This window comes from Aptenodytes patagonicus, chromosome 20, assembly GCF_965638725.1.
Source record: "Aptenodytes patagonicus chromosome 20, bAptPat1.pri.cur, whole genome shotgun sequence".
NCBI classification, from domain to species: Eukaryota; Metazoa; Chordata; class Aves; order Sphenisciformes; family Spheniscidae; genus Aptenodytes; species Aptenodytes patagonicus.
In genome coordinates, this window is record NC_134968.1 from 3,808,398 (window position 1) to 3,822,376 (window position 13,979).

At 41.1% G+C, this 13,979-nt stretch overlaps 1 protein-coding gene across 10 annotated transcripts in view; it reads right to left on the bottom strand.

Annotated features, from left to right (window-relative positions):
- TANC2 (tetratricopeptide repeat, ankyrin repeat and coiled-coil containing 2) overlaps positions 1–13,979 on the bottom strand; it is a 287,901-nt gene that overhangs the window by 77,076 nt on the left and 196,846 nt on the right. For all 10 annotated transcript variants that reach the window (XM_076356962.1, XM_076356961.1, XM_076356968.1 and 7 more), the window contains 2 exons: positions 12,347–12,610; positions 526–651 (listed from right to left, as the gene is read on the bottom strand). In XM_076356962.1, the coding sequence (XP_076213077.1) occupies positions 526–651; positions 12,347–12,610 (390 nt within the window). The remainder of the gene's footprint in view (positions 1–525; positions 652–12,346; positions 12,611–13,979) is intronic.

Consider the following 13,979-nt stretch of genomic DNA (forward strand, 5'->3'; position numbering starts at 1 on the left):
AGTTCGAAGCTCCAACATGTTAAAGCGCACGCTCTTCCAAACAGCACAATTACAGAAAGCCGGGGGAGGAACCTCTTTAACATCAGTGTCTGCAGGACTGTGATGGGGGATGCATCTTTATACCATGGCTACATACAGTGTTTATTTGGCAAACTGGACGTTTAAGTCAGCCCAGAAAAGCAATCCCAAAATGTTACACCGACAGCACTTCACTGATCACGGCACTGTTTTAGGAGCAGCAAGGCAGCATCTGGCCAGCTACCATCAGACAGAAGGCAGGAATACTTAGTTCATTACTTCATTTATTTTCTTTCCCCTCCGATTTGGCCATGCCACCGAGAAGGACGCTGCAAATAAAGGAGACTGGTTCACATCTTCACGGAGAGGCAGCGCTTAATACCTGTACATAAACCAGTCCTGCTCCAGCGTTTTCATGGGGACGTGGACGAAGCAGATGCCGTACAAGCTCCCACCCCAGAGACCCCTGTGAAATCCAAGGCCCCGAAGCCTCCAGCGTGCTCCTACCTCGCAGGTCCTGCTGCGTGCGGGCGCCAGCCATGCTCTGCCGCGGCATTCGGAGGGAGGTCCGCAGGGGAGTGTGCCTCTGCTCATCCAGGTAAGCGAGATCTTCTAAGTGGGCTGAGCTGGTGGCTGCCATGAGAAAGCGAACAACTACATCACACCTGGCTTTCAGATCTAATTTCTGGTTAATGTCTTTTTCCTTTTTTAAGGAAAACACACAGAGTTGTAACATTGAGTCAACACAGCTGAGACGAACCAAGTCTAATTTCCCCCAGCAAGGAGTAAAGAAGTGTTTTGGTAACTTTTTCTCATGCCACATCGGTATTTGCTCTGGTTTCGTCTCCTGCTGATGTTCACAAATAAAAAAGACACATGGAAAATGGAGACACGGAGTCTCTTATATGCGATCTAAGTTCTCCCAATCACAAAACTTACTCAATCACGTGTGTGCAAAGCTTGACAGAGGCAGGCGGCGTTTCCTACTACGTAACAGACAACTCAACAGTGCATTTTATGCTGAAGCCTACAATCTCCTCTTCAATTATTTTAGAGCTACTTAGTTTGGATATTAACATTTACCTGTTCATAAAGTCAGAATTAGGGGCAGAAAAATTAAAACTTTCAACAGACCAGCAAAAATACACGAATAAGTGAGAAAAATGTTATCTGAACTAAAGAAGATAACTTTACTATTCCAATGTTACTTGCTCATGGGAGAATTTAGTTTTCTTTACAATGCTAGATTAAATAGGAATAATTTATCCGTCTCTGCGGAAAGTGCCATCATTACAGGAATAAGCATGGCTGGAACAGAAACTGCAACTAGAAACTTTCTCTCTCTCTCTCAGAAACTGGCAGATAATACAGTGCAAGTTATTTTTTATTCCATTTTTCAACGGAAGCACATGGATCGTCCCACCACGAGCCGAGCGCACACCTCCAGATGAGCGGGCTACTTCTGCGGGGCAGAGCTACGAGCAGCGATCCCCAAGGCATTACGGGAAAATACAGCAAACAGGAAGAAGCACGAAGGGTACAACCAGCCTGGTTTTAAAGGTATTTCTCTCCAAACCCCATGGCCTCAAGCATCACCTCACGTGCGGCACTCCCTACCAGGATGTGACATTTACAGCGATCATTTCAGCGATCAGTTTTTAAGCAACGCTTTTCCCACAGCTGCCCAATGATGACAACCATTTTTAAAATCGAGTTTCATGATGGGTGCTGCACGGTTCGGTGGGAAAAGCCTCCGGACCGTATCAGAGGGGAATGACTTGAGTTAACACTGGCCACAAAGCTGCATCAATCAATTTTTTTTTATTGGTGATGATTGGAAGATAGGAGAAAATGTGGTTTAAACAAAACAAATTTGGGCCACTTGCATCTGAATTTACCCACCATTCTGCCACGTCAGAACCCTTTTCAGTCAAATAATTTACAGGATATTATAAAACAAAGGACTGAAAAATCCACTGCATGAAATAAGCTTCCCAATTACATACAGAAAACTTAAAAAATAGTCTTTGCAGATCACCAGCTCTGTTCTTGTTCTGACAACCGTTTCCAAAATATGGTAAACATTTACCAACGGAAATCACACTGCTCAATATTCGGGTGCTCAGTACTCTGTATCTGATACTGCTTTTTTTTCTTCAGTTTTTGGTCCATTACTGTAACAAGATTATTATTTTAAATTGAACTAATTAATTAAATGACTTCTTCAAAGACTGCCTGTGAAGCTGACATTAATTCTTCGCTGTGAAATGAGTACGTATTTTGATATAGCTCTCTAGAGTAGCTCACAGCACTGGACTTTGCATCCTTCCTCCTTTGCACGCAACACAAGATGTTAAGAATTCAACAAAACTGAAAGGCAGAAAATTTCAAAACTAAGAGAAACATTTTTTCCTACAATGCCTAACGACCATGTAAAAATCTTTACAAGATCTTGTTGCAGTCAAAAACTAAGCAAGATTCAGAGACTGTAACAAGGGGTGGGGAGAAAGGGCTTAAATTTGGCAGCAATTTTTAATGCTGTTCTTAAAATTGCCTGAACTCTGTATGTCAGTTTTAAGAAAAAGAATAAGAGAGAGACAGAGAGAGGACAAAAGGTAAACAATGGGAGCGAGAAAAGAGAGGAGATAAAACCATCAAAGTCTGTTTTTAGAAGTCCTTCATGCTCTTCTACTCTTGTAAAGTTGATTAGATGTTCATTGTGAAGGAGCAGATTAGAGCTGAAATGCTGCAATTAGAAGGATGTGCCTTTAGCGTGGATGCAAGTTATTGTCTGTAAGCACTAAACCCACGGCAGCTTGCTCACAGCATCTCCAGCATTCAGCTTCAGGTTTCACTTACGCTACGGTGGCACAGGCCAATGAAATGTGCCTTTTGCATAAAAATGTGTGCAATTTATGTCCACTTTTTGCAGCGTAACCGAGCCGGAGGATCTGCAGTGGAAGAGCGGGTGTTACTGCAGCAACCACAGGCAGACCCAAAGTATCCTGGGGGTCCAGGGATACAAACCACAAGCTTGCCCAGGAGCCTGGTACCGCGTCAGGCAGGTCAGTCCTGCCTTCAGCCTTCATCCCACCGTCCGTGCCGGCCATGCCAGCGTCAGCTGGAGCACGCCTATATATTTGATGCACTCAGACATGTGGCTGCTGACCTTCTCATGAAAAGTAGGACCGTTCTTGCTAAATAAAAAAATCCCTTTTCACTTCAGTTGATTGCCAGGCAACAAGATAAAAAGCAGCCAGCCAGGACTGCCTAGCACTGGCTAGTGCATTCAGGATATAGTGAAAAACCACACCAGAAACTGCCCTAATTGATCCTGGGAGAGTTTAGCAAAGGAATATTCAGGCAAAGGGGATCCCCTTTTTTAAAAAAAATAAATTTTTAAAACTGAAGTCTGAATGCTTTTCTTTTATATTTGTAAATGACACTGCAGTAAGCTATGCAGACCATTAAATGAGGATAAGGATTATCATCCTTTCCAGGCATATCTTCTACCCTTGAATGGGAGTTATTAATGCGTTACACAGAGCTCAGCAGTTTTGCTGCGCCAAGGCTTCGTTGCATACAATAAACAAACTTGCTGGCTGAAAGAACTACTGTTTCTTTGTGAAGACACCACACTTTTTCTTTACTGAATTCTGTGAAATATCCTCAGTTCAAGTCACCCTGTTGAAGCTGCTCCTGCTTCTCTGAAAAAAAAGGGAAGAAAACAAAACTCTCCATATTGGACTTGCTGCAAGCAGAACCGAGCACCCACAGCAGAGCACAACTGTGCGTATGCTCCATCACTAAATATATATACATATATATGTATAGGAGAGTGTGTGTGTATATATGTATCTCTCTATACATATCTGTCAGCTGGTGAAGGACATTTCCTCCCTCTAAATTCCATATTCAGTCTTGCTCCCGTCCCATTTTAATTCTATCAAGCACATACAGAGCCATCGAGGATGACCAGAAACGTTAATCTTGCTGGTAATTTCATTTCTTTATACAAGATCATTCAATGTAGCAACAAACTGATAAAAGCTCCTTTTTCCAATTTATATAACAACAGTTAAAACCAAAAATTACTTCCTCTCCAATTACTCATCAACAAAAAACTAAAATAACTTTTTTTTAAAAAAATTCACATTAGTCCTTGAATAAAGAATCAGTTTTACAATATGATTATTAGCAGATTTTTTTATTTCTTCAGTCTCCAGGAAAACACCCTCATACAAGCCAATCTTGCCCACACCGAGAAAATACTGCGCTATAAACATGCTGCATGCCCAAGAAGCAAGACCTGCAATACTCCAGGGCAGAGAGCCTCCTGCTAATTGCACAGGATTTTAAATACCAAATTGTTATTCTTAAGAGGCATAGATCATGTGCCATACACCACCTGTGCCGCCTAAACTATATTTGACTCACAAAACACACGACTTGATTGTTTCAGAAGCATCAACTAGTGGCAGCTCCGCACCTAGCGTGTAGTTTTCTTAAATCACTACTAATCGTGTTAATTTAAAACTTCGTGGAAAAAAACTTGATGAAGAGACTCGCTGGGAGAGTACGCCCAGGTTTTCAAGCCCAGTTTTTCAAACTCTATCAGCTGGTCTAACCAAGCATGGCATCTCCCGCTTGACACATCACTTTCTTTAAAACAGAGGCTAAAAACCAGCATGGATATATTTCTTACGTTGCAATATTGGCAGTTCTGCTTTTTTCTTCCAAGAAGGCTGCCTTTAAGGGGGTTTTGTTGTTGGTCTTTTTTTTCCTCCTTTTTAAGTCCTCAAAACCCACTTCTAGAATAGCTTCAGATGAATGGAGTTCTGTGATATTTCATCTCTTACACAAAAGCCACAGTTAATAGATAAAGAGCCGAGTGCCTCATACACATCAGTCCTATCTTCTCCTTGCCGCCTACTTGCAGGCTGCAGGATTTTCCTACTTACGATGCAGGGAACGGTTCTCAACATGAAGCCAAGATTTCTGGAGCCTAAATGATGGACAACTGGTGACCACAGCTGTTAATGCAGAGCCAGACTATGGAGACATTCTTAGAAACTGGTTTCTAGACTGTGTCCACATCAGCTAGCAGCTAAAGGAGGATTAGCAAAGTTGGGACTCATGATAGTTTCTGAGGAACGCAATTTTGCCAGCACTTGTTGAGTTGTGTAATTAAAAAGCTTTTCTAATGCAAAGGGCTGAACAATCTTTCCAAATTGCATTGATCTTCCAGGATGTGGATTTTGGTGAGAAGACAGGAATGAGGCCTGAGAGCTGTTCTTCACACTCATCCAGTAACTCAGCTCTACAGAGACACGGCAGTCGGTCTTTTATTACACATCAGGAGCATCAACTCGGCTTGCTCCAAAACAGCAAACGGCAAAGGCACGACGATCTGGCTGTTCCGACGGCTGCTTGATGACACTAATTACTGTACAACAGGCAGAAAGGAGTTTCTGAAGCAAACAACAACCGAGTATTTTTCGAGTCCCTATAATACACATGCAGCCTCCTGGAAGAAAAATTGTTTCATTTCCTGGGGAGAACTGCAATCCTGCCGGCATTTTTTATTTTTCTTTTATTTATTTAAAGAGTTTGCATTTCAACCTCTGTCCTGTCTGTGAAAAGAGAAGCCAGCTGCAATCCCAGATGAGTTGCAGGGGTGGACTTTGTGCACTGCCAGAGAAGAGCATGACGATGGCCAGCAGCCCGATTTATTGTTGGTCCTACAAGAAGCGAAGAGTTATTCCTCAGCAGCCGAAAGCCAGGCTCTCTTCCCATCTTCATCATCATCATCATCTACAGCCGCAACCGAGGAGAATTGCACACGATGAACTGCAGTCAGCGTGAGCTGCCAGATCCATTTCACATTTTGCCACGGATTATTTTTGCAATTGTCAGTACAACTATCCTGCCATTTCTCAGGCTGATGAGCTGAGATTTATCTTCCTGATTTAGAACTGAGGAATAATTAAAGAGATCTAAGGCCAGAGGAACTAGAAGTAATTTTTCCTGAGAACATGCTTCAGTACTTCAAAAATTATGCAAGATCAATTTATCTTAGAAAATATAATATTAAACTGTTGAAAGCTTCCCCTCAATTCTGAGCCTTATCCTATGTAATAAGACACAGTGACTGCAGATAAAACACGAGAACAAAAGTACCTCCTCAAAAAATAATACTTGTATACCACAAATCTCCCAAGGAAATGGCAAACAAATAGTGGCAGATAATCCAGTTTCAATGTAACATTTGAACTACAAACACAAAACAATCTGACTTGAAATTGGTATTTGGCAGCCCAGGGAGGGGGTGGACTTTGCAGACAGGGTCTTCTGGGGGAGATGCTCTCATCTGAGTCAATGGATTCAGCTTGCCATGACTGACGCACAGATCAGACTGTGTCATTCAAGGTAAGATACTCTGTGTACCCCAAATTCAGCTTCCTTACAGCTGTATTAATAAATACGCTTCAGCTTTAATGACATAATTTTTGGCTAGTCTAAGTTATCAAGAAACGGTCAAACACAAATAGGACAATACTAAGTTTTGGGGTTTATCCGAAGCATCTTCATTTCTTCTCTCTCCTTGGAATAGTTCATATGAAGAGTTGCATCTAATTCAGCATTTAATCATATCCCATAATGAAAGTAAAAAAAGAAGAAAGGTGCAAATTTTCGTTACACTGCGACGCAGCTACCACTGCAGGGCTTGCAGAAAAGCATGTGCTCCACGACAGATCTCATTAGAGCCTTCTTTCCCCCTGTTGCAGTGCATTTCGTTTAACACCGTATTTCTCTCTGTGCTATTTTTGTATCAATTATCTTTCCCTCAGGCAGAGTTAAAGGTGTTCTTAAAAAGCTTCTGCTCTGCTTCCTCCCGTGTGGTCTTCAATGGGTCTTACTGCGGTTTCACATCTCTCAGGTTGGTCACTCCAGACCGGATCACCGCTCTCGCCCGGTTTCTGTGACCTTTCCTGGACTCCTCCAGGGAAACCATGGGACAGAGGGAAATACGAACATATTTCAACATTAAAACCCCCATTTTTGTGACCAGTTTCTTCCAATATCTTTCATCACTTGCTCAGATACCGTTGCTTGACCTCGTATTTTTCTGACCTTAGGTGAGAAAGATATTTGCTTTTCTGGAAGTCACGCTTTTCAAGCCACATTTTATAACCTTTCTTGTACTATTAGCTTGTGCTTTTGCCCTTGTGCGGTGCAGGCAGAGGTAGGCAGGCCTGCCAGACACTCAGCTCTCTGCCAGAAACACCCTTAGAGGACCAGCTGCCAAATACTGGGATTCAGGATGCTCCCCAAGATAACCACTGCTCACTGTGTTCTCAAAAAGACATAATTTATAGGCATTTATGCAAATCCTGCCCTCACCTTCAAAGATATACTTTTCTAATGGATAAAGAATTTAAAGTTAGTAACTAGTAATACATTTGCTGCTACTTTATATTCTCCAAGAGGAAGAACAGAGGAGCTGGTATTATATAAGGGCATTTTAATTCTCTGTTAACATTTAAACAGACCTTATAAACCATGCATGTGGTCTAAATAACAGAAGATTTCATGTTTCATTTCACGGGTAATGGAAATAGAATGAGACGTTCATTGTGTACATGAAATGCAAACGTTCCTAAGAAATTTGTGTTCAATCAAAAACCTGAATGCCCAACTCCAATGCCAAGCGTCTTCTGATGATTAGAGGAAAAATGTTGAAGCACATAAAATGAATTATTGTGCGTATTTGCCTGGGATGGGGTGGGAAGAAAATGCAGTTGGAGCTTTCAGTTTCTGGGAACAATAAAACAGCAAAGCAAATGGATTCATATGGGGCTGAACTGTAAAACTGAGTTTTAAAGAATTATTGGAAGAACCGGGATTATTTTTATAGGTGTTTTTCTTGGATCATAACCTCTCAAAAATTGCAGTCCTCTCTCATTTCAGAGCACACACCATCTCTCCTGACAGGTAAAAAGTTCTGCAACACAGAAGTAAAGACCACTTATTTTTTTACTCTTGGGGTTTTTTGGAAAGAATTTTGCTAGCAACTCCTGACTGCCTTTCTGAAACTGTCACCCAAATCACTGGAGAACAGATAAACGCAACAAAAAAGGAAATTATAATTGCTTTTTTGGTACTTTGCTGTTGCTATCAGTGCCATAACCATGGACGAGTTCCAGATTAGCTTTGTACCCTTTGTACCCTTACTCTTTCCACAATAATATGATCATCATGTCAATGAAGTTGTCTCAGATCACTGAAGTCAGTAAGATTACAAGAATTTATGCCAATCTGGAGCCTCAAGAGGGTTTTAACAAAAGCAGCGTAACACCAAGGAAACCCGGCTGTGCCCAAGTGGCAAAGCTGGAGGTGCTGGGGTTTCTCAAATGCAGCAAGTACAGGAACTTACCTCCAGCAAACACTGCATTTTCCCCTTACTTTCACGTCCAACGTGGCTGAAAACTTATGCTAAAGCTTTTCAGAAAATTCAGCCATCTGACCTTAAAACTCTGAATTCAAACAGGGTAACTTTGGCAAAATTATAAGCTACTAAATGTGTGACTTTAAAAATCTTCAGTAAATCCAGGTAAATCTTCTCCAAGAGTCTACGAGAAACCGAGGCCAATATCCACGAAGAGCCACCGTTCCTTGCATCTAGGTGGAGTGGGATATGTTTCACTTTCCAAGATGAAAGCTACACAACCATTTCATTCCACCTGGTTTTATGCAATTTAGCTGATGAAAATCTAAGTTTCTCAGGCTGCGCTGTGGCAACAAGTGTTCTCTCCAAAGATAAGATACAAAGATACATCGAGGGAATCACTTATCTTTTTTAATTGATAGGGGCTTTATAAGTAAAATGGCAGAAATACTATAATCTAGAAAATATCAAAAAATCTTGAGATTGTAAAAAAACCTTGGAATTCCAGAGAGACATAACTAAAAAATGCTGGAAGAATATTTAGCTCCACCAACCTGCGAGAAAAAAAGTGCAAGAGTAATGCTAACTCAGTAAGAAGATCTTTAAAAGATTCCCTATGGAGATCAAAAATACTTTTTCTATATCAAAAGACAAAAAAGACAATATGGAGCCAGGCTGGGCTCCTCTCTGCATTTATAAAGACAGTCTGCGAATGGTGCATGAAACCAATTTCAGGAGCTGAATTGCATTTTTATCTTTGAAAAGATTTGATGAAATTTGAAGGTGGAATGGACTCAGTGCCTGAGCTGCCCCCACTGCCTTTAATGGGGGGCTGGCTCTGAGGCGTGGTGGCACTCATTTCAGTGTAAGGGAGAGCTGTTAACGTGGGATATTATATTAGGAGAAAAGAACTGGCAGCTCTGGTCCCTGAACTTACCTTAAGTTTTTTCCCCCTCAAACACGGTATTAGTGCTTAGACACTATGCTCACATTTTGCTTAATTTTCTTCTAATTTATGAGTACCACTTCACCTTGCAGCCAAGCTGTGAGCAATTTGTTGTCCACAGTTGTGTGTGACCCGGAGACCTTTTAAGTTCTCCCGCTCCTGCGAGAGGGATAATTTGCCTCCGACCCTTTTGCAGCACAGCTCCCCTTTCTCTTCCAAGTCTGTTTTGCAATGTTTGCTGCCTGGGCAAACAGCAGTGCCCTTCACAGCTGCTTCTGACTTAATACCATAAAACTGCCTAACAACTTTTATACTCCGTGCAGTAACTCACTCAGTATTGCCCACCGTACGTGCTCCCACTGAGCCGATGTGAAAGACGTGCCCTCGCTGCTCCCACAACTGGGCTTTTAAAAAACTCCTATCGCATATACGGTAACCCATGAATCTCAGTGATTTACCAAGACCCAGAAGCGCTCTACCAAATCTCACATCCCACTTTGGCATTTTAAGGTACACAAGTCTCCAGTGTTTTTTTTTTCAAGAGAAAGTATTTACCCCAAAACGTGCTTTTAACTGTTTCTGAAGAAATATTATGCAACAGAGTGCAAGACGAGATCAATACATGTTGGGAGAACTGCTTCCAATTGTACGCTGTAGGGTGAGTGAAGGGATGCATTACACGGCAGTGATGCTGTTTGTAAGCCTGCTATAAGAAAGAACATTTTTGTGCCATTTTGGAAGATATACAGGGAGAACCTTTAAAAAAAACTGAAGAAAAAAAGAAAAAAGCCACAAGGTGTAAGTGCTACTGTGCTTTGGTCCCCAAGAATAGACCGTTTGTATATAAATTCAACTGCATTTGAAAAAAAGACAAGAACAGTCTGTTTTAGCAAAGCTGTGGTTTCATGATTACCTTAAAATGCGAAATACCACTAAAAGAAAGGCAGCTTTCTGCCCCACTCCCAGCCACTCTTTGCCTCCACACTAATGAACATGTGGCTCAAAATTTTTTACACGTATTTTCTAGAGGGTTAATTTTCAGCGGGATTAGTCTACTAATCTGGTTTATCAAACGGCTACACAACGTGTAGCGCTGGTGCAAGAACGTGGAGTTGGCAGACAGCGCAGGATTAAGTCTTTGGGCAATGGCACATTTTGCAGATAGGCTTAAGTCAACCATGACACTACATCTGGTTTCCCTCTCCCATCATTCAAGTACGCAGATAATGAGGTTAACCGGCCTGGGGAAAAAAACCATACAAATCTATCACCTAGAAAACATAATTTTCTGGTGCCATATAGGAGATCACACGTAATCGTTTGATGAGAAAAGGATAAGCCAAATCTTGTATTCTTGGCCATAGTTACTACCACAGCGATTTATCCTGGGATATGAACTATGTTAGCTGACATACTACTGAAAAGCAGCAAAAACCCCACAAAACAAAACCAGCCAGAAGGAAGAGGTGTTCCCAAACCTTGCTAGATCGTTCTCTCTTGAAAAGGTATTTGCCTCTAAATGCATCAAGCAAGCCAACGACTTCCAAAGTCAGTTAAACCAACACACACACATATTTAAATTTATGGTACTTTGCCTGCCCTGTTTTCTTTTGAAGGTGTTTACACGGTGTCATTTATAAGAAATGAACTTACAGCAACAAGGCTATGCAAGAGGAGTTTCCCACTTTTTTCCTATCCCCTCTTTCGATTCTGAAATCCCATGCTTTTACTCTTTCAGACATAAGTAGCTTGTGTTGTTGTACCTCCATGCTTAGGGTACCCATATTTTAGCATCTATAAAATCTCATTTCTACATCGCTTTTAGGCCTGTGACTGTCCAAAGCGGGATTAAAAAGGAAATCTAATGTAGTTATGCAATGCAGCCTGAGTTGCCAAGAGATGCTGTTTTAACAGACAATATCCCAGGCTCTGTGCAGTCCGGACTTTCTGGAGCAATATTCATGCTGCCAGTCAGCGGGAGAACCCTGCAGGGACTCTACAAAAAGACAAAGACTGTATTTTTCCATGTGTCTATACAGACAGACATACAGACCACCTCAACAGAATGTTTAACTCCAGAGAAGTTACCCAGCAAGAAAAAAATATGGGGCAGCAAAGCAAAGGAGAATAATTCCAAGCAAGCAGCTTTTCAGCAAAGCTTTAATATTTTTAATCCTATCTCTTGTTTCTGTCCTGCTGTTACCAGCTTCAGGGGGAAACTTAGCAGACTGTTAAAAGACATCAATAAGATATGTCACAGCATCGTTTAGGAATCTGTCAAACACCAGACATGAAATTAAATTAAGAAAATTTTCATGTTATGCCAAACCAAACAATTTCAGTCATTAGCAAATCCCAGATGCTGCAAAAGCCAAATCACTGCGTGCACACGTGTGTGCTAAGGTGTTCAGGGCAAAGTCCACCAAGAGAGATGGGATCCATAGCAACCCTTCTGTAGAGAGAAAGTACCATAATTCTCTTAACTCCAAAATTCTTAAGATCTTCAGAGAAGATCAGACACTTGATTTTACTTGCAATGAATCCTTTGAAACAGTAGAAATGGCTATGATGTCTTGGAATTACGTGGTACTTTAAACCCAGGATTATTTGCCTTGTAATGATAGCAAAGAATCTTTTTTTTTTTTTAATGTATTCACCAATAATCTTACAGTCGTACAATTTTGTAAAAAAGAGACCACAGATTGCTGAAATAACCATTAAACATCATCAGAACCAGTTTTCCCCACGGGAATTTTCCATTTGGAAGCAATAAGTCAAATGAAAAGACAGTTTTTGTCATGCTTAATGATGATGACTACAGTAAGGAGATTTTTCTTTGGATAATGAGAACATGAAAAAGGCTGTGACATGCATGTACTGTGTCTGGCTTTAACTTTAATCTGACCTAAAGGCAAAAAACGTTTATTTCTTACCTGCTACTGAATTTGGCCGTGGCATAAGGTAAAGAGGAATAGACTGCACTGACTGGGACAAGACCGTCTCCAGGTTCCTCTCTGGGATTTTGTTCAGGCTGTAGGTGGAAGCCGTCATGTTCTCATCCACGCGATATAAGCAGGAGTCCATGCTGGATTTCTGGGACTGCCAAGGTTTCAGGTTTCCTCCAGATCCAAGTTCTTTACTGCTCTCCCCTCCATATTTAGTGCGTTCCACATTTTCTGAGTAACTTGTCAAAGTAGCTTGAAGGAAGAAATTATAAACAAAATGAGTAACAAAGAAAGAATGGCTTGCACACACGCTGCTCTACGCCGAGTTGTGCAATGCAAGAGCCAAAAAATTATGTTCATCGCATTTTCCACATTCACATAAATCAGAGATTATGGAATTTAGTTTAATGATGCTGTTTCTGCTTACTACTTCTAAAATAACATTTAGGCTATAACGTTTTGGCTCATACTATTAAAAGCCATTTGTAATTACAAAGAGTATTAAAAATTATGTGCCATGTTGTATTCGAATACATAATTCCAGAAAAAGCAGAAATTATTAAGGAAAAAACATTATCAGTGCTCCTCATATCTTTTAATTTGCATCGTAGTTACCACCTTTTCAGGGAATGTTTGCAGAAGTTTATAACCTTGCAGTGTCTGACACTGAAAAGCCGTAGGCACAGAAAGCCCCCACTTGACTTGCATGAACAACCAGCTCTCATTGATTAGTTTGGTTCAGAAATTGAACCCAATATCTCATTTGATTGACAGCAGGTTTTTATGAAGCTTTAACTGTAATCCACACATTTTCCCTTACATTATCTCTTTTTTCAGATCAGGACTGTTGCTATATTGACTTTCACACACTGGGGAGTGACAATACTATACTGATCCACACCACTAACATATTCTCCCCGTTGGTGTTTTCCCTTCCGAATTCTAATGCAGTTATCCCCTGGCTGTAACTCCCTTTGGGCTGTTGACTTTCCTTTCATCTTTAGTCTCCCACATATTCGTTCAAGGTCATAATCAGACCTCTTAGGTATCGAGATAAGGTCCCAACGCCCATACCGGCTTATCTGAGTGTGTCAAACTTGCCTACTCCCTAACTTAGGGGGAAAAAACAAAAAGGAAAAAAAAAAAAAGAAAAAAGAAGAAAAGAAGAAAAAAAAGGGAGATCACAAACCAGAGCTCACTATCCTCTCATCGCCCCAATCACACACATTTCCACTGCTTTTCAAAACCCTGAAATACAACTCGACCCTGAATATTCTGACCCCCCAGACGAGCCCCGTGCTTGTAGATCTACTTGCTAAATCCACTGAAATCCATCGTTTTCACTTAGCCGTGGTAAATACCTTTCCCAGTCCAAATTCTCTACTAATTTCTGTGTCATCTCTCCCTGGACACAACAGTGTGGATCTACCGCTTCTTGTCTGCAACGCAAACCATACTGTAATGACTCCTCAGGGGCAGCCTTCTCGCCTTCACAAAAGCCCATTCCTGAACCAAGGGAGATGCTGCCTCATTAACAAACAGCACCACATTAATTTTTATATTGATAAACACAAACAGTAAATTACTCCAAAGACTCAAATGCTTTTAGGCTAAAGCTTTT